Source organism: Myotis myotis, unplaced genomic scaffold, assembly GCF_014108235.1.
Source record: "Myotis myotis isolate mMyoMyo1 unplaced genomic scaffold, mMyoMyo1.p scaffold_m19_p_3, whole genome shotgun sequence".
In the NCBI taxonomy this organism is placed as follows: Eukaryota; Metazoa; Chordata; class Mammalia; order Chiroptera; family Vespertilionidae; genus Myotis; species Myotis myotis.
Genome location: NW_023416335.1, coordinates 15,939,066 through 15,959,703, shown reverse-complemented (window position 1 = coordinate 15,959,703; position 20,638 = coordinate 15,939,066). Strand labels below are relative to the sequence as shown.

The 20,638-nt window shown below is 44.0% G+C and overlaps 1 protein-coding gene across 1 annotated transcript; it reads left to right on the top strand.

The window, feature by feature from the left end:
• Positions 1-13,471: 13,471 nt before the first annotated feature.
• On the top strand, positions 13,472-15,338 carry LOC118649779 (F-box only protein 31-like). The gene has a single exon (XM_036297133.1). The coding sequence runs from the start codon at positions 13,698-13,700 to the stop codon at positions 15,336-15,338; it is 1,641 nt and encodes a 546-aa protein (XP_036153026.1). The 5' UTR covers positions 13,472-13,697.
• The last annotated feature ends 5,300 nt before the right edge of the window (positions 15,339-20,638 follow it).

Genomic DNA, 20,638 nt, shown 5'->3' with positions numbered 1-20,638 from the left:
AGCTCTAGAATCTGTCTCAACTCAGACTCCTGGCAGACACAAGTTGACTAGACTTAGCATACATGCTTGATGTATTTGCCATCCTGCCTTAGATGCCCACAGGTACATATACAAACCACCTGTCTGGGTGCTCCAAGAAGCAGATTCCAAGATGGGATTAGATGTGCAGAGATTTACTAGAGGAAATGACAGTGAGGGAAAATGGAGAAGGAGCTGGTGGAGGAGCCATCAGAAGATGATGCAGGCCTGTCACCTCTGAAAGAAAAGAAAGAAGAAACTAGGAAGGTTTTTTTGTTTTTGTCTTTTTTACAGTTCTGAGACAGTTCCAGCCAGGCTTATGGACAGTCCATAAGCCAAAGTCACCCTACAGAGGCAGCCAGCATCTTACAGATATGAACATGCGTAGTATCCCTGCCACCCTCGGGCATTGGCTGGGAGAGGCCATTGGGAAGCACAGCCTCAATGCAAACGTGGTGATAGATTTCAGAGGCCAGCAGCTGGTCTGTGAGTCAATTAAGGGAAAACTGAGAGATGTGTTGTCATGGCCACCACAGGCTTCTGTTTACGCTGCAAAGATCTACATTTCCTCCTAAGTTGGAGGACCACCTTCTACCTGGTCCCTACAGACCTTGCTTCCTGAGGGAACAACTCAGAAAAGGGAAGTTGGTAAAATAAAGCACAACCCCTGGTGCTGCATTTGATCTCAGGGCCACAGCTGGAACTTTTTCTCTTCCTCCTCCACCATCATTCTAAATTACCCCTCACCCTCAGCCCTCACATTGGCAGGACTCGGCGGTTTACCTGGTGGTGTGACTCAGCCTTCGCTCGTGAGGGGTCTGATCTCTTGTAACCATACCATTCTCAGGCCAAGATTACAGCACAGTTCCATTAGCAGATGCAATGGGGCTTGGAAGTACCAAGAGACTGCAAGAGGGAGCCATGTGGATTCCAGCCACATCTCTTTCTCCCAACACTATCTCCTCCTACTGATGTGGGTCAATTATGCTGGCCCAAGCTGTGATTCCTTTCCTAGCCTGCTGGTTCCTAGGCATGAGGAGTCCAAAGTGCCCAGGCAGCAGCTGTAACTGGCAAGAATGTCCCCCCATTTGGGGACCAGAACCTCCAATCCTGCAGAGCCCAGAGCTGAGGGGACAGGATAAACCAATAATATGTCTTTTACTTTGGAGAAGAAATCCTCACCATTGGATTTCCTAAAAACTTCACTGCAGTGGCAGGAGCCTGGATTTTCACATGGTGCATTCTGGGGTTCCCGCTTCCCTCTGCCTCTCTATCCTTCCTCGAGTATAAGGACTAATGGGCCGTGTGGCTTGCACTGTGGCAGAATCCTTTCCTACTGAGGGCAACTCAGAAATTTCCACTTCACTGAGTGCTGTCATTGCTTTTTCTCCATTTCTAAGAACCACCCTAGCAGTTTGCCCCATTCCCTGAGGTTCTTGTCAAGGTAAAAAAAATCTTAGGTCCTGAGAAAGTTAAATTTCAGGTCCCTTATCAAGCACTCTTAAAATACAATCCAAGGTATATTTCTCTGGCTTCTGCCCGAACATGCTATTTCTTGCAGCTCTTCTGGAGTATAGTCTCTTTCCTTCTTAATAATTCCCAGCATGTACCCACCAGGTTAAGCTGGGACTGAACCTGGTTCAGGCAAGGAGGAGCTAAGGGCAGCTACTAAAGGAAGCACCTGCTCCTGGTGAGGGAGAGGTCTCTGCAGCATCCTTGTTTGTTTGTTTGTTTGTTAATCCTCACCTGAGGCCATTTTGCCATTGATTTTTAGGGAGAGTGGAAGAGAGGGGGAAAGACAGAGAGAAACATTGATGTGAGAGAAACACATTGATTGGTTGCCTCCTGCATGCGCCGTGACCAGGGCCCAGCTGGGAAGAAGCCTGCACCAAGGTACGTGCCCCTTGATTGGAATCGAACCCAGGATCCTTTGGTCCACATGCCAATGCTTAACACTGAGCTAAACACGCTGGAGCTCTGCAGCATTCTTTTAGCATGGTAGACATGCTCTCTCCATTTAAAGGAAGGGTGGGACACCTCTGCAAACCTTAAGGATCTGGGGGTCAGGAGGTAGTCCTGCCAAGATAATATACTCAGAGGTATCCATTTACAAGTCCCCGTCCCACTTAGGGTCCCACTTTTCCCCAACCAGTACCCTGACCTTGGTATAACAGATCGGTCTTGGCTCAACATTCAAATATCTGAGGATCTCTGCACTTGTCTGAGTTTCTGCCTGTTCAACTGTGACTGCTCTTTCACACTACAGGAGGTAAGCTATCAAAAAGACCCTCTGGCTCCCACACTTCACCATTAACTTCCTGTTAGGGCTCTATAGCTCTCATTATTCCTGTGCTGGCATCAATATAGCTTAGCAATAACCAGTCGACCCTGCTGTCTTTGAGGATATTGTTCTCCCCATAGCTTTCAAATGCCTTAATCATCACACCTGCAACAGCTTCTCCTTTGCCAGGTCATTTAGGAGTCACCATCAATGAAATCTTTAACACTTGAGTCACCACTTTAGGATAGGGACTATGTCCCATCTATCAACCAGGTTAACATCCTTTTTGCCCACTGGATGGTCAGTGGGTCAGTCCCAAATCACAGTGTTTTCTTGGATCATTCTTGGTACCACTTGTGTTTGTCTAGGTCAATGGTAGGCAAACTCATTAGTCAACAGAGCCAAATATCAACAGTACAACGATTGAAATTTCTTTTGAGAGCCAAATTTTTTAAACTTAAACTTTATACATAGGTACATTGTTATTAACTTAATTAGGGTACTCCTAAAGCTTAGGAAGAGCCACACTCAAGGGGCCCAAGAGCCACATGTGGCTCATGAGCCGTGGTTTGCTGACCACGGGTCTAGGTTATCTGAGAAGCAAAAGCTAAGAAAGAATTAGTTATGTAAGAAATTTATTGGGGTAAATGCTGGTGTGGGAAAATGAGGAGCTGGAGGAGGCTGGGAGAGCCATTGAGCCAATGCTGACCTGGCCCCTGTGAAGGAGAAAGGGAAGACCTCAGGCTGCAGCACTGTTCTAAGGAAGTTTTGGCAAGGCCCACAGAGAGTCCTCAAGCCAAGATACCCTCAGAGCAGTCCTGTATCTTTCAGAAACAGGTCTACTTTCATTTCCCTGCCATGAGCAGGGGAAATGGGTTTTCGTGTGAACACCGTGATGAAAGTCAGAGCACAGCAGCTGATGCTGTGGTTAATTATCCTGCAGTAGATCTGGGAGGCACATTCTCATGCCTCCCACACAAACACATAAAGGCCTTTGTGATCACAAAGAGCTCATCTCAGCCACTGATGAAGTGTTGATTTGAGAGAGGCGTAATTTTGATCCTTGGAAAAGAACTAACCTAATTGGAGTCTGAACTGACCAAGAGTAATAAACTTAAAATAATATCCTATATAATAAAAGGGTAATATGCAAATTGACCCTAACAGCAGAACCACTGGGAATGACTGGTCACTATGACACACACTGACCACCAGGGGGCAGATGCTCAATGCAGGAGCTGTCCCCTGGTGGTCAGTGCAGCACTGAGCTCTGCTCAGCCACAAGCCAGGCTGATGGCTGCCAGCACAGTGGTGGTGGCAGGAGCCTCTCTCGCCTCCTCAGCAGCGCTAAGGATGTCCGACTGCAGCTTAGGCCTGCTCCCTGCTGGCAAGTGGACATCCCCTGAGGGCTCCCGGGCTGCCAGAGGGATGTCTGACTGCCAGCTTAGGCCTGATCCCCCAGGGAATGGGCCTAAGGCACCATGTGGACATACATCCCCCGAGGGGTCTCAGACTGCGAAAGGTCACAGGCCAAGCTGAGGAACCCCCTCTCCCCCCACACCGAGTGCACAAATTTTTGCGCACCGGGCCTCTAGTTTTAATATAATTGTCTAATCACTGTGCTGTACACCTGAAACCAATACAAAATAATATGGAAAATAAACTGTAATTGAAATTTTTTTAATTTAAAAAATGTTTAACTTTTAAAAATATTTCAATATGCAAATATTTCTTTCAATATAAAAAACCCCTGCCGAAACCGGTTTGGCTCAGTGGATAGAGCATCGGCCTGCGGACTGAAAGGTCCCGGGTTCGATTCCGGTCAAGGGCATGTACCTGGGTTGCGAGCACATCCCCGGTGGGGGATGTGCAGGAGGTGGCTGATTGATGTTTCTCTCTCATCGATGTTTCTGACTCTCTATCTCTCTCCCTTCCTCTCTGTGAAAAATCAATAAAATATAAAAAAAATAAAAAATAAAAAAAATAAATAAATAAAAAAAATTAAAAACCCTAAATTTGTACAAAAAGTGAATATAGAGTAATTTCCATGTAATCAAAGGATAATTTTTTTTAAAATATATTTTATTGATTGTTTTTACAGAGAGGAAGGGAGAGAGATAAAGAGTCAGAAACATCAATGAGAGAGAAACATCAATCAGTTGCCTCCTGCACACCCCCCCACTGGGGATGTGCCTGCAACCAAGGTACATGCCCTTGACCAGAATCAAACCTGGGACCTTTCAGTCCACAGGCCGACGCTCTATCCACTGAGCCAAACCAGTTAGGGCAAAGGATAATTTTTTAAAGATTTCCTATATGATGTAACCAATAGCAAACTTTGCTAGCATATTTCTTTAAGGTCAAACTTTGCTAGCATATGTTTTTAATCATTTAAGTCTTTGATTTTACTTGATCACAAAAGTTATATATGTATTTTTAAATCAAATAGTACCTAAATATATTACTTAATCTCACTCTTCAGAGATTACGCTTGTTAACAGTTCAGCGAATAGTCTTCCAAATTTACTTATATGCATATATTAACATATACATTAATTTTTAAACAAAAATTGTATTTGACTCTACTCAAGTACCCAATATCCAGATTATTTTCTTAACATTGCATTTTCTACTTCTCATAGGTGTTTTTTTCTCTATTTTAAACTGTACGCTTTAATGGTTTACTGCATTTACTATGCTGCATAACCATCACCACTATCTAATTCCAGAGTATTTTCACCTCCTCAAAAAGAAACCCTGTACCAATTCCTCCCTTCCCACAGGTCTTGTCAGCTACTAACCTATTTTCTGACTCTATGGATTTGCCTATTGTAGACATTTTACACAAAAAGAATCATACAATCTGTGGCCTTTTGTGTCCGGCTTCTTTCACTTAGGATCCATAATGTTTTCCAGGTTAATCCACATTGTAGCATGTACCAATGCTTTATTCCTTTTTATATGTGTATAATATTCCATTGTATGCATATACTATATTTGTTGGTGGACATTTGGGTTATTTCCACTTTTGGACTATTTTGAATAATGCTGCTATAAAGACTCGTGTATGAGTTTTTACACATACACATGTTTTCAGTTCTCTTAGATATATGCCTAGAAGTGGAATTTCTGGGTCATATGGTAATTCTGTATTTAGTTTATTAAGGATCTATTGTCCACAGTGGCTGCGCAATTTTCCATCCCCTTCAGTAAGCAAACTATTTTTTAAACTTAGGCATCTTTCAGTGTATAACGATTAAAAACATTATTTTAACAATTTTATATTCTATTGTATAAAGACATCAAATTTATTTAACTAATTCCCTAATAATGGGAATTGCATTGTTCTCAGTTACTTAACATTTCAACTAAGCTCTATTAAATATATTTTACAAATACCGTAACAAGTGAAGTTACTTCGTCAAAAGAGATGCATGTTTTAATTATTTTATTGAGGTACTAGAGGCCCAGTGCACAAATTTGTGCACAGGTGGGATTGGGCCATCTGCCCTGATCAGGGCTGACTGGGCCAGGTCAGCCATGGGGGAGAGGCCATGGGTGGTTGGTTGGTCAGCCCTGCCCCTGGTTGGGATGGGGGTGTGTTTGGGGGTGGGGCCAGCCCGGGGGAGGGGTGGCAGGTGTTTGGCCAGCCAGCCCTGCCCCCTGGTCAAACTCCCAGTCAAGGGTACAATTTGCATATTAGGCTTTTATTATATAGGATAAGTGGCATAAAATACACTGTATATATTTAAAATGTACAATTTGGTAAGTTTTGGGTTTGTATACAACCATGAAACCATCACTACAATCAAAATAATGAACATATTCACCACCTGCAAAAGTTCCCTTCCCATCTTCACACTAATCCTCATTCTTTCCCCAAGCCCCATGCAACCACTGACCTACTTTCCATCAATATAGATAAGTTTGCATTTTTTTAGAATTTTATATAAATTGAGTCACACAATAAATATACTCTTTTTTGTCTGGCTTCTTTCACTTAGCAAAATTATTTTGAGATTCACTCAAACTGTTGTATGTATCAATAGTTCATTTCTTTTATTGCTAAGTAGTCTTCCTTGTATTAATGTAGTAATTATTTTATTTATTAATCTATTGACGGACATTTGGGTTGTTTTCAGCTTTTGGATAGTAAAAATAAAGCTGCTATGAAAAGTTGTATTCAAGTATTGTTATGTACATTTACTTTCATTTCCCTTTAGTAAATACCTAGGAATAGAATGACTGGATCACATGGTAAGTATATGTTTATCTTCTTAAAAATTGCAAAACTGTTCTCCAAAGTGCTGTTCCATTTTACATTCCCACCAACAATTCCTCCACATCCTCACCAATATTTGATATGATCAATTTTTCTAAATTTCCCCATTTTTCCTATGAATATAGTATGGTACCATTTTCACAAAAAGAAGAAAAATACTATATATTTATATTTGCTTTCACATACAGAAAATATTACTGGAATGACATAGTAGAAACTGTTAACAACTGCTGCCTAAGACAAGGAGAACTATCTGATATATTAGGAAAGAGACATCTTTACTATACATACTTATTTTTTCTGAAACCATACACTATCAATTTAAAAATAAATTAGGGAAAAAAATGAATGTAACCAAAAAGAAAATTTCAAAAGAACAAGTCACTTATTCAAACAAAATTTCTCATCTCTAATTCCATACTCACAGAAGTGGCCACAAAAGCCCTTACCCATTCATCTTCAGGATCTTCAAAATTAGTTTCAAGCAAACTTAATTTATACAAGCTCTTCTCTCTCGCCTCACTACTTTTCCTTCCATATATCCTTTTTGTCATTTCCAGTAAAGTTGTTTTTTTTTCTGATGCAATCCCACAAATCTTTTCATGGTCTCTTTGGTTGTTTGTTTGTTTTACTTTGACCATTATCCCCATGACCATGGGCCTATAATAACCTAAGCTTCTTCCTCTTAGGAAGTGAGATGAGAGAAGATTAGAAACAATTATAATCTAACTAGAGGCCTGGTGCACAAATTCGTGTACCAGTGGGGTCCCTCGACCTGGCCTGTGGGATCGGGCCGAAACTGGCTCTTTGACATCCCCCGAGGGGTCCCGGATTGTGAGAGGGTGCAGGCCAGGCTGAGGGATCCCACCAGTGTACGATTGGGCCAGGGAGGGACACGGGACCCGGCCAGCTAGGGAGGGACTACGGGAGGGCTCCAGGGCATGTCCAGCCCATCTCGCATCAGCCAGACTCCAGTAGCAAGCTAACCTACCGGTCAGAGCATCTATCCCCTGGTGGTTAGTGCACGTCATAGCGACTGGTCAACCAGTTGACTGTCTGCCCCCTGGTTGTCAGTGCACGGCATAGCAAGCAGTTGAGTGGCCTTAGCATATCATTAGCATATAACATTTTGATTGGTTGAATGGATGACTGGATGACCGGACACTTAGCATATTAGGCTTTTATTATATAGGATGTATTTTCTTTCCTCCTTTTTGTTTCTCCTTCTTAGTGTCACTATCAATTCTAATGTTTTAATTTAATAGATTATCTCCAGTACTTATGACAGGGCCTAGCACATACTTGACACTCAGTATTTATTGAATTGAATGAAAGAATGAAATGAATAAATGAATGATACATCCTGCCCAGAGATGAGCTCATTTTTTCTATGCAACCTTAAAACAAATGCTCCCACTTCCAAATTTCAGGAGGTCCACAGCACCTGTATCTGTCCTAAAGATGATTTGAAGCTACCTTGCTCTTGGATGGAGAAATATGTTGTTAGATGCTTGCCACTATGGAGATATTTTGTCTGTCTTATTTTGTTATATTTTACTAGATCACCAGTTTATTATAAAAGAATATAACTCAGAAGTAGCCAAATGGAAGAGATACATAGATGGGGGAAATAGGAGAGAGCATTTATGCTTCCCTGGGTATACCCCTCTCCCTACTCATACCCCACATGTCCATCAAAGAAGTATTCCAGCCTGGTGTGGTTCAGTGATTGAGCATCAACCTATGAACCAAGAGGTCACAGTTCGATTCCTGGTCAGGGCTCACGCCCGGGTTGCAGGCTCAATGCCAGCAAGGACTGTGCAAGAAGGCAGCTGATCAATGATTCTCTCTCATCATTGATGTTTCTATCTCTCCCTCTCCCTTCCTCTTTGAAATCAATTTAAAAATTTTTTTTTTAAAAAAAGGTAAAAAATCATATTCCAAATCCTATCCTTTGGAGGTTTTATGGAAACTTCATTACCTAAGCATGGTTGATTAAGTCATTGGTGATTGAACTCATCTCCAACCCCTGTCCCCTCCCTGGGGGTGGAGGGTCTGGAAGTTCCAAATACCTAAACATGCACTTGGTTTTCCTGGCAACCAGCCCCCATCCACAAGGCTTTCCAAAAGTCAGGCCATTAACATAAACTCATGTGTGGTTAAAAAGGGTTTTTTATGAATGAGAGACACTTAATCACTCATATTACACTCTCATCACTTAGGAAATTCAAAGGGTTTTAGTAGCTCTGTGCCAAGAATGGGACAAAGACCAACACTATGGGGATATCCCACATAATTGCAGAGACGGCGCGCTGTGCTTTGAGTTTTCTCTGAATTCTCTAATCTCTCTGTCTCCCATTACTGTTGCGGGTCAAAGCAATTTGGCATGGTATGAACTAGTATGCATTCAACACCTCTCTCAAATCAGCTGGAAGGCTAGGGCTGCTAAATTGGAAAAATGTCCTTGTCTTTTAGGATGTGTATAACTTCTTGATTTGTAGGTGTCAGAGCAGAAGAGTGAAAATTTAAAAATTTCTTGACAGTTCTCAAAGGAGACCAGAGTGAAAGGTTAAAAACACCAACACCTACCAAACAGATTCAATGTCCTTCCCTCCATCTAACAAAGTGTAGCTACAAACAAAAACTATGTCATCTTTCTATATATATTCTGTCCTCTGGCTCCTACCCAATAAGCAAAGGTCTACATACTGAAAATCACTAATTATACTCGGAATCCCCCAGATAGCAAAACAGCAAATATGTATTAGGAAAAAGCTTCAAGTTGAAGCCTGCTTTCTGTTTAGCAGAAAACAACCCCTCCTACTTAAGAAACTAGTATATCATTTCTTTATCACAGACCCATCATATGCTAAGACACTATGTTATTGCCTTTCACATAAGTGATTTTCTTTAACCTATCTCCTTTTGTGTATGTATTTGTTCATTCATTGCACAACTGGTAGCAGGCAAAAAAAATTCTAACAGGGATTTATCCCTCTGACTGGCCTGGGTCCTCACAATGTGGACAGAGAAAATGAAAAGTGAGTGTAATCGGCTTTGACTTTCTGCAGATGGAGCATTGTTATTGAAATATAATTTCTTTCTCTATGTTGTAGTTCCTGGTTTTGCAGGATGGTTTGGTGGTTGGGCTAAAACGAGATGCACAGCACCAGCCACTTCAATTCTCACTTGTTAATTATACTGGGAAACATCGCACCCTGTGTATGGATTTGAAATCACTGGCCACATTCCAACTTGTGAAAGATGAGTTATAAACAATCGCATGTCTCACCGCTGAATAACACTAAATGCAATTATGTGGTTTTGCTATGTCAGTACTTAAAGTGGTATGTGCTCCTATGTGCAAATTTGTTGGGGGTTAAAGGGAAATAAAACAGGATGGCTCACAAACATCACTGAAATCTAATTTTAGAACATTTTCATCCCTTATAAAAGAAAATTCATACCCATCAGCTGTCAATTCCTATCCCCGAATCCCACTTCTCAGCCCTAGGCAATCTCTAATCTATTTTCTGTCTCTAAAGATTTGCCTGTTCTGGACATTTCATACCAATGGAATCAAAGCTCATCCATGTCGCAGCATGAATCAGGACATTACTTAAAAAGAAAGCTTCTTAAATATCCAAAATAAATTCTTTGTGAGGTAATGAATAAAGTATATTGAAGGTAAACATGCAATTTAGTTATGCACAAAAATATCTTATTTTGGTTGTGTCAAGGTAGGGATTTTTTTTTTTATTTGCACATTTTGATAGACAGCTGTATAATTTAAGTTCTGAAAACTATAATTAAAGAGAAAGACTAAAGCAAGCAGGACATGTTTTATACCTTAAATTTGGTAATATGTTTCTCCATGTCTGACAATTCATGGATATTATGGAAAGTTAACAGTTTTAGTGCACTAACACAGAGAAAATCTGAAGGACTGAAAGAAAATGAGTGCTTGAAAACTGATGCAGAGATTGATTTTCTTTAATCAAATACCAAGCAGAGGTCTGAAAACTCATTTTAGAGCAAGAATATTCAGTTGCCTCATAAATAATGCAAGGTCATAGGCTTTCAGTTGTGTAAAGGAACGTGAAAAATATCATGCCAACTGGCAGCTGCCCTGAGGGCACCAGGCAGCGATAATATCTTTCAGCAATTCGCCCCTAACTCTTCTCAATTTTTCATAGGGCCCTTCATGGTTCTTTGCTCTTACCTTCCTTTGACTTTCAGTTGCCTTCTCTCCCTATCCTTGAGCTGCTCTTCTATCACCTGATGCATCTTGCAGGGAGAAATTGAATACAAGTAACCAGGCACAAAATGCCCAGATGATTTATCCAGAAGCCTAAGTGACAACAGCATTGTGGTGGGCTTTGCTGGGCTGTACACTAGGCCAACAAAGCTTTGATGAAGGCTTCAGCAAATCAGGAATGCCAGAAAAAATAAAAAAATAAAAAATGTATGTTTAATGTTATCCTCCCTCCCCTTCTTACTTCTTTCCCTTCCTTCCCACTTCCCTCCACCCTGGCCTTTCTTTCTTTCTTGTTTCCAGATGCTCTAGCCACTCTAGAGAGACAAGGATCCTCTTAGTCTAAGACAGTGGTTCTTAACCACCCTAGCCCTTTAAATACAGTTCCTCCTGTTGTGACCCAACCATAAAATTATTTTCGTTGCTACTTCATAACTGTAATGTTGCTACTGTTATGAATCATAATGTAAATATCTGATATGCAGGATGGTCTTAGGCAACCCCTGTGAAAGGGTGGTTTGACCACCAAAGCGGTCGTGACCCATAGGTTGAGAACCGTGGTCTAAGACACCATTCATACAGGTACATACATCAGGATTCTGTCGATTTTTCTATGTTCTACCTGCAGGTATGGAGCGCATCTAAAATATTTCACCAATCAATAAATCTTGAAATTACCCGTTTCTAACTCACTTCCTGCTATTTAACAAGTCATGTAATTATACCAGTAAACAGTCATTCTGACACTCACTCTACTAAATAGTAGAGCGACTATGCATCACAGAAACACCATCTGTGCAGGAGAGCCACCTCTGGTAATCTCCTATCAGAATGCACTTAGGTTGCAGTTTAATCTAAATAACAAACATGTTATAAAACTCATTTTATGCTGAGTTATCTTCAAGCAAACTACAGACATCCTAACATAAGAACTGCACCATAAACTTTTCCTCCCCTTGAGTCTCAAGTCCCCATCTGAGTCTGATTTGTGAGCTTCTGTATTCCATGCACAGCATGCAGGTTTTTCCACGGGGCCTCACGTCAGAGGAGTTCAGGGATGTTCTCCATATGACTATGGTGAAGGGCAGGATGAACAGCAGCAGGAGCCAGGAAAGTCAATCCTCCTTTCCTTTGCCCCCACATTCAATCAGTTGTCGAATCCTGCCATGATTAAGTTTTGCTTCTTCCAAGTACTTCATGGCCAGTAACCTAGTTTGGGCCCATCACCCTCATTGGACTCTGCTAAAGCGCAATGACTACATCTAACCAGACTTTCACACAGTAGGTGCTCAACAAATACATCAGGGAATGAATCAACTGAATTACAAAGCAGAATCAAAACCAGAAAATGTGTAACAAATAAAGCAGGAGTAATCACATTAGCATTGTCCTTCAATGTATTTAAGAAACAGCACTGCAGATTTCAATGGAGAAATCAAACTTGTTACATAATAATGCAAATATACACGGAGGTATACCTATTAAAATTCATTGTTTAGAAAGCTGTCTGATGACATCAATACAAGAGTTAGGTTGCTATTTGCTTCCATAAGATTGCGTTAATGGGAACATGTACAAAAAGTGGACAGTTGTTCAATAAATTATTACTGAGTACCTACTATCTGTTAAGCACTATTGAAAGAGCTGAGAAAAGCGAGTCCTCAGGCCGAGGCTCTATCCACTGAGCCAAACCAGGGAGGGCTGGAAAATGTTTGTCAGCTCCTCAACATGTTAAATCATAGTTACCATATGATCCAAAAGTTCCACTTCTAGGTACATACCCAAGAGAAATGGAAACATGATCACACAAAATGTTGTACATAAGGTTCATAGCAGTGTTATTCATAAGAGCCCAAAACTGGAAACAACCCAAATATTTATCAACTGATGAATGGGTAAACAAAATGTGGTATACCCATACACTAGACTATTCTTCGCCAATATAAAGAAACAAAATACCAGGACATGAAATAACATACATAAAACTTTAAAATGTTATGTTAAGTGAAAGAAACCAGTCACAAATGACAGGATATTATAACTGCATTTATGTGCAATGTCCCCATTGGCATATCCCTGGAGGCATATCCATACAGAAAGCAGATTAGTGACGGCCTGGGGCTAGGGCTAGGGTGGGAGGACAGGGAGGGAGCCCTGGGAAAGGGAGGCTGTTGGAGTCCAGCCCCAGCAGGTCCAGGGGTTCCCAAAGGTGTGGACAGAGTCGGCGAAGAAGGAAGGACACGGAGACAGCGTTCAGTTGATCAGCAGCCTAGCCAGGATCTCCAGCAAGTTCTGTCTTTTATTGTCTTGTTACAGCTGTATTTATACCAGTTGATTTTAATCCTGTTAATTTCTATTCCAAAGGTTAGGGCGTTTCTTATCTCCATTCCAGGGAGTAAAGATTATGTAGCTTAAGGGTGATTGTTCATAGTTAAAGTGATTAATACCCACCTGGCATTTAGTTAAGGGGTTTTATTCCCACCCTAACTTCAGGGGAAAATCCCTACCTGGGGAAACAACCTTTCTTGGAGAGGTGACCTTGGTTAAAACACATAGCACCAAGAAAGGGGAGCAAACATATTAAGAACAGAATGCCATACAGGCCAGGTCCCTTGAAATACATGCTGTGCAGATGTTTCTTCCCTGCAGCGACTGTGTCATGCAGCAAGGATAGACAGGCTTCCGGCAGGAGGCGAATATTAAGGGGTAATGGGTTTCTCCAGTGTTGCTCAAGTCCTATAATCAGCTCTTCTCTGAGGGGGCGTGGCTAGGCCCTGAAGGGGGCGTGGCTGGGCTCTTGGGCGGGAAGGTGCCAGCTTAAAGCCAGGCTGCAGAGGTCCGCGCTGCTTACTGCGCCAGGCATGGAGGAGGAGTACGCTTGCCTCTGCGGCCGGGGCCCTTCACGAGGATGCCAGTGTCGCCAGCAGCGCCTGGGACCAGCTGCGATGGTGGCGGCCGACAGTAAGCCGGCCCCAGCCCCTGAAGGGCAGCACGTGGAGGCGGACATGGCGGCTCGGTCCTCTGCTGGGAGTGGAGCGATCAGGAGCCCCATGCCACCCCGGCCGCCCCCACGCTGCTCGCTGCAGCACCTGCCTCCCGAGCTGCTGGTGGAGATCTTCGCCTCGCTCCCCGGCACCGACCTGCCCAGCCTGGCCCAGGCCTGCACCAGATTCCGCAGCATCCTGCACACCGACAGCATCTGGAGACGGCGCTGCCAGGAGGAGTACGGCGCCGTTGAAAACTTGAGGAGCCCGGGGACGATGGCTGTGTCTTGTCGAGAACTCTATGCCAACTTGCTCCACCCATGCAGGCACATTTTGGGATTGTGGCAGCCAGATAACTGGCCCTATGGAGGACTGCTGTATGTAGTGGTGGAGGGCCCATGCATTGTTGGTCGCACGTACCTGCCTCTCCATGACCCCCGCGTGGATGACTCCTTGCAGTTCAAGCCCGCGTTTAGAATTCACCTGGCAGAGGGGAAATCGCCCACAGTGCAGTGCACGTACGGCCGCCGAGGGCCCCACAGCTGCCACGTGCAGATTCGGGAGGACGGGCTCTCCACCCAGTGCAACCTGACGCACCACCACAGGATGCCTGGTGGGAGCCGAGAGGATTTACGCGCGTGGCTGCGGGAAGAATGGGGGCAGACGCTCGAGCACATTTTCCAGGAGGACAGGCTGCGGTTCGTCCTGATGAAGCTCATCGACCATCAGTATGACGACTGCCGGAACTACCGCCGCATCTACCTCTCCCCGAGCCACCCGGAGGACCTCATCAGGCCAGGCCTCTTCAAAGGCACCTACAATGCCTACAACAGCCTAGAGGTTGTCATGCTCAGCTTCCATGGGAAGCATGCCAGGGCCACGAAGATCACGGGTGACCACCACGTCCCTGCTGGGCAGCAGATGATAGACATCCACCTCAGCCGCCGCATCCACCTGCCGGATGATATCTTCAGCAATTTCAACAAGTACTCCCGTCTGGTCCAGGAGGTTCACAAGCAGGTGATCCAGGAGCAGCAGCAGCAGCAGCAAGAAGACAGCACTGAGGACGGCGAGGGCCATGGCCGGCTGAGCCCTGCGCAGCCCAATGTCGGGGAGTCCGGGGCTGCAGCTTTGGAGGAGCAGCCTGTCCAGTTTGTCCTACCTGCAGGCGTGAGCTCCAGGGACCAGAACTACCCCCGAGCCTGCAGGATGTGTTTCTACGGCGTGGGCATTGTTGCTCGCTCTGGCTCCGCCTACCCCCAGCGCATCCCTGGAGCCTTCATCCTGTTCGATGAAGACCACTTCGGGTTCATGTGGCAGGAACCCAATTGCCTCAGCCTGTACAGCAGAGTCCAGGTCACCTTCCAGAATGCGGAGGCGCCATCCCCGCAGGCTTTCCAGGACATGCTGGAGAACATTCAGTCCCCACCGCCTGACGGCCCCTTCCTTGCCCAGGGGCAACAGCGGGGAGAAGAGGCTTCAGAGGAAGAGCAGCTTCGTGCGCTTTTGGAGGTTTGACCTTCTGACCAGATTACCCACCGTCTTGTTTATCTGGTTGTTTGTTTTTAGTCCCCTCCCGAGGAGATTTCTCCATTGATTATTTTTTAAATAAATCTTTATTGTTCCGATTACAGTTGTTCCCCATTCTCTCCCCCCGCCCCCCCATAGCTCCCCTCCACCCAGTTCCCACCCCACCATCCCGCCTCTCCCCGTAGGGGTCTGGGACCTCAGAATCCCGCCCCAAACAAGCTCAGTGGATTCGAGAGTTTGTAACCCCTTCCGATTGAAAAAAAACCACGCATCCAGTTGCAGCCTGCCTGGCGAGTGACTGCGTACCTCTGTTCTTGGCGCCTCTGCATTTCCTACTCAGTCTCAATGCGCTTCTTTTTTTCCTTCCAGTTGTAGAACTTCCACTGGGCCAGCTTTCCCATGGTTCTGAATGATAGCTGTTTGTCTTATAGTTGGTAGTTTCAATGTTGTCCATTGATTTTTAGAAAATGGAAGAGAGAGGGAAAGGCAGAGAAATATCCATGTGAGAGAAACACATAGATTGGTTGCTTCCTACATGTGCCCTGACCAGGGCCGGGCCTGGACAGGCCTGCAACTGAGGTAGAATCCAACCCTAGACCTTTCAATCCGCAGGCCCAGGTTCTATCTACTGAGCCAAACCAGTTAGGGCTGAGCATGTCTTTTTAAAAAGAAAGAAAAAAAAAAAAGATCCTAAAATTAGATAGTGGTAATTGTTAGATTGTTACAACTCTAAAAATAATAGTAAACACTGAATTGTATATTTTAAAAGGGTGGATTTTATAGTATGTGAATTATATCTCAATAAAGCTGTTATTAAAAATAAAAGAAAGAAAAAGGAAAAAAAAGAAAGAGCTAAGAAAGCAATGGTGAATAAGACAGGAAACAGTCTCCGCTTTCGTGGAACTTACATAGATTTACAGCAAACTGTTAATGTTTCTTCTGTTCTCTTATAACTTTGATTATCACCAGCTCAAAATGGAAACTGTTGGAAACTTAAAACCCCTTTTGCTAAATTGTGTTAAAGTGTATAAGTGATGGGCAAACAGAATTTGTGTTATGAAAATCTGCTTTCAAACCAGTTTTTCAAGGGTAGATTCTTTCCTATTCTATTGTCAATCCCGAATGAGGACTAAGTCATTCATTCATTCATTCATTCATTTTTAAATTGTTTTTAATGCTCTGGAGCTTACATTCTAGAGACAGACAATAAACAAACAAAAATTTGTCAGGTGATAAGGAGTGCTATGAATGAAGGGAAAATAAAGTAGAATGTGAAGAATAGGGAGTGCGGGGGTTGGGACTAATCCCAGGCCTTAGGGAAGGTCCCTCAGGTATGTTGAATTTACATAAGACTTGAAGGAAGTGAGGATTTGGAAGAAAACAGCATTTTTGGCGGAGGGAACAGCAAGCCCAAAGTCCTTGAGGCAGAATTGTCCCTGGGATGTTTAAGGAACACCAGGGAAGTCTGTGTAGCTGGAACAGAGTTAATAAGGGAGAGAATTATAGATGAGATCGGAGGGTTGATGGGGGAAACAGGGCAGATCAATGGTGATGTCGAAATCCATCATAAGGACTTTTACTCTGAGTAAAGGCTTTTACTGGAGAGTTTTAAGCATGTGAGTGTCACTATTTGACTTACATTTTAATAGGATCCAGCAGATCACAAGTGGGTAAGGTGGAAGCAAAGAAAACTGTTAAGAGCCTTTTGTAATAACCCAGGCAAGAGAAGACAGTGGCTTGAACCGCAGTAGCAGTGGAGATGGTATAAGTGGAAGGACCATAAATATGTCCTGGAAGTGGAGCCACCAGGGTTTGGAAAATATCTTATATAATAAAAGCCTAATATGCAAATCAAACGAATAGCAGAATGACCAGTGGAGCTACCGATTGCTATGACGCACATTGACCACTAGGGGACATATGCTTAACGCAGGAGCTGCCCCCAGCCCACAGGCCCCAGGTCAGCCAACGTGGGTGCCAGTGAGGGGCCCCCCAATCACCCGGCTGGTCACCCCACAGAGGGAGGTCACCGGCGGTGGCGGTGGTAGGGTGATTGGGGGTGGGGGCTGGCCAGCAAGGGAGCCAGTGCTGGCCCCAGATCACCCGGCTGGAGCGAGAGGCACCAGGCTGGCCAAGGTGGGTACCAATGGCCCCCTCCCCCCCGCCCCCGATCACCTTGTTGGTCGCTCGACAGATCGGCCCTGATTGCCAGCCAGGCCTAGGGACCCTACCCACACACAAATTTTGTGCATCGGGCCTCTAGTATGAGATATATCTAAATATATAATGCACATGGACACAGACAATAGGGTGGTGACGGCCTGGGGCAGGGGGTAAGGGAAGGTTAGGAGAGGTTAATGGTGGGGAAAGGGACATTTGTAATACTTTCAACATAAAGATTTTTAAAAAATTTTAAATAAAGATACAATGCAATTTTATATGTTATATACGTGAAATATAACAACATAGTAACTTTGAATTTGGCATTCTAAATACTTGTACATTATCTCATTTTTCTTCTTTGTCAGATAACCAAAGTATCTATGTTACTATATTACTCCAAGTATACAGATATAGAACACTTAAGTAATGGGTTGGCATGCCCAAATTTAAGACACATTATGTTTTACTCTTATTCTAAACTTATTTTCTTTTCATATACCATGCCCAACCGCATCAACACCATCATCCGAAAGTATGTTACACATGCTGTAAAAAAATTACATAAATGGATGGGTATTACTTCCAATTTTAGGGACTTTCAAACATAAAAACTATCTTGTGCAATCTTCAAAATGATATGAGTAAGTGGTATAAAATAGTGATGGTGAAAGTGTTTTCAAAAGATGATTCTTCAAGAAAAATAGGTTATTTGTCATTTTTGGCCTATCATGATTGGGTTTTTACTATCAACTCACATAGATTTGTAGGCATTTGCAAGTTAAATTTTCATAAGAATGAGCTCTTCTCTGGCATGTTTTACATATGTCTTTGAAGCTCACCAACCTGGGTTCATATTCTAGCTCTGCTGCATGTGTGATACTGGGCATGTCCTCACTGTACAACAAAGACAATGATAGCACCTACTTCATTAGGTTTTTGGAGATTACACAATGTGCTCACCATAAACACTCAATAAACAATATCTTCTATCACCATCTTCAAGTTAGCAGAGTCTGTGTAGGTGAATCTTCAAATCTTTGTTCCCACCCAATGCACAAACAACCATTCATTGCAGTTAATTAGTTTTTAAAAAATCATTTGACCTAGTCCAGACAAAGCACCAGTTATCTGGTAGATTTTCTTCCCCCCACTGCCTTTCAATAGATTATTTTTGACCTTATATAGGAATAGACAATGGAAAAGAACTTTTTTTTCCTCTTCCAGCAGTGTTTTCTCTCTTTGTGAAAATTGCTACCAACAGGAATTATCGCTTAAACAGCAAGGAATGGCTCTCCTCTTTCAGGGCAACCCCTGCTTGTTCTGGACATTAACAGCCCACTGACTAGGTAGCAATGGAAACAGGTCAGTGTACTGCTTAGCATTTGAATTTGAGGCTTTCTCTCACTTCACTAAATAGTAGAAAGATGCTGCAGCAAAGCCAACTCAATTGTTTATCGTTGGAAGTGGAGTTCTTGAGGTGCCATCGGGAAAAGAATTTCCTGAGCCCCCCCCCCCCCAAGGGAGGTTGGGGTATTGTGGAAAGTTTTATTGATGATGTAAAATTAAGGGGGTTCCCCTCCAAGGTCCCATTTCTGTCTGTCTCGCCACGGAAGAAGTCCAATCTCCTCGTCAGCAGGGCTAGAATTAAGGCCACTGCCCAGAATTTCTCCTCCATATTAAACTCCAGTCTAGTCCAGAATTCTGCTAACTTACCTTGTGTTCCCAGCTGCAGTCCATTGCATGGGGGGTCCGCATGGCCATGGGCCATGCTGCTGCTTAAGGCCACATGGCAGGAAAGTATGTGGTGGGCAAGTGTGGGTCATGGAGAAAGAGAGTGAGAGTGAAGGGAACAAGGGGCACAAGAGAGAGGGAACTCTTTGTTTGCGGATTTTACCCTTCAAAGATTCTGTGAGCTTGCATTGGGGCCTGCCTCCCTAGCCAGTGATACTTTCCCAGGTTAGACAGACAGGCAAGCACCTTCTCTACAGGTGCTTTTTTTTTTTTTTTTTTCACCATCAGCATCCCCTTTAATAAAACGTGGAAGGTTGTATGACAGGGAAAGGGGAGTGAAATATGACCATTTACAACCACACAAAAACCTCTGTACATGTCTAGAGCCTGGCAGAGGGGAGGGCAGCAGGGAAGCGGCGGGCAGAGCCAGCCCTATTTGTAGAGGATGTCGTAGTGTCCAGGCCGGTAGAGAAGGTAGACCTTGGGCTCGGAGCCCTCAGGGAAGATGTGCGGGTTGGTGGTGCCGCCCTCGCCGCGGTTCATGTACTCCACCTGGATGGAGACGTCGAGGGCCTGGGCCAGCGCGATGATGCGGATGTGGTCGCTCTCCTTGCACATGGGCTCCACCTCCTGCTGGCAGAACTCCTCGACAGTCCGCCCACCCTCAATGAAGTGCTCGAAGAACTTGCTCTCCCGCTGCAGGTAGCCAGAGGTGAGCAGCCGCAGGTAGACCACCAGGTAGTCCGAGGTGCTCTGGTCGTTGAAGGAAGCCAGCAGGTCGGCTACTGAGGTCTGCTTCTCCACCTGCTCCATCAGGTCCATGAACGTGTTGTGGAAGTCCTCAATTGTGAACTCGGTGAAGCCCTGGGACACCAGGTCTTCTTTGCTCTTGGCAGACACAGCCTTGAACCTCTGCAACTCCTTGCTGTCATCCAGCAGCGCCTCCAGGTGGGAGAAGCCGGGGGCTCAGTAGAAGCAGCTCCCTTCGGGCCTGGTCTTGCAGATGTACGAGTACTTTTTGTGGAGGTCCTTGATCTTCTGTTGGTAGATATTGTCGTCCTCAGCATACTCCTTGCACAGGACCGAGAGCTCCAGCCGCTCCGAGACCAGGACTTTACTGCCCATGCACCCATCTCCCCCTTTGCTCAATCCCTTCCTCCAGCGATCTGCGAGGAATGGGTGGGTAGTCCTCAAGGGAGCATGAAGCTATAACTTCCTGGTGAAGCTGCCCAGATGACCATGCTTATAATGTGTGGCCTCCCCATTGCTCATTTTCTATTATTCATATTAATAAACTAATTATATGATAACACATTCATTGCAAAAACAAACAAACAGAAAACCCAGAATATATCTCAGCCTCAAGAAAGCTTTACTTTCTGCCCAATTTTCCT

What these genes read in the sequence shown, in the direction of transcription:
- LOC118649779 (XM_036297133.1), top strand. Translation starts at nt 13,698, where the DNA reads ATGGAGGAGGAGTACGCTTGCCTCTGCGGCCGGGGCCCTTCACGAGGA.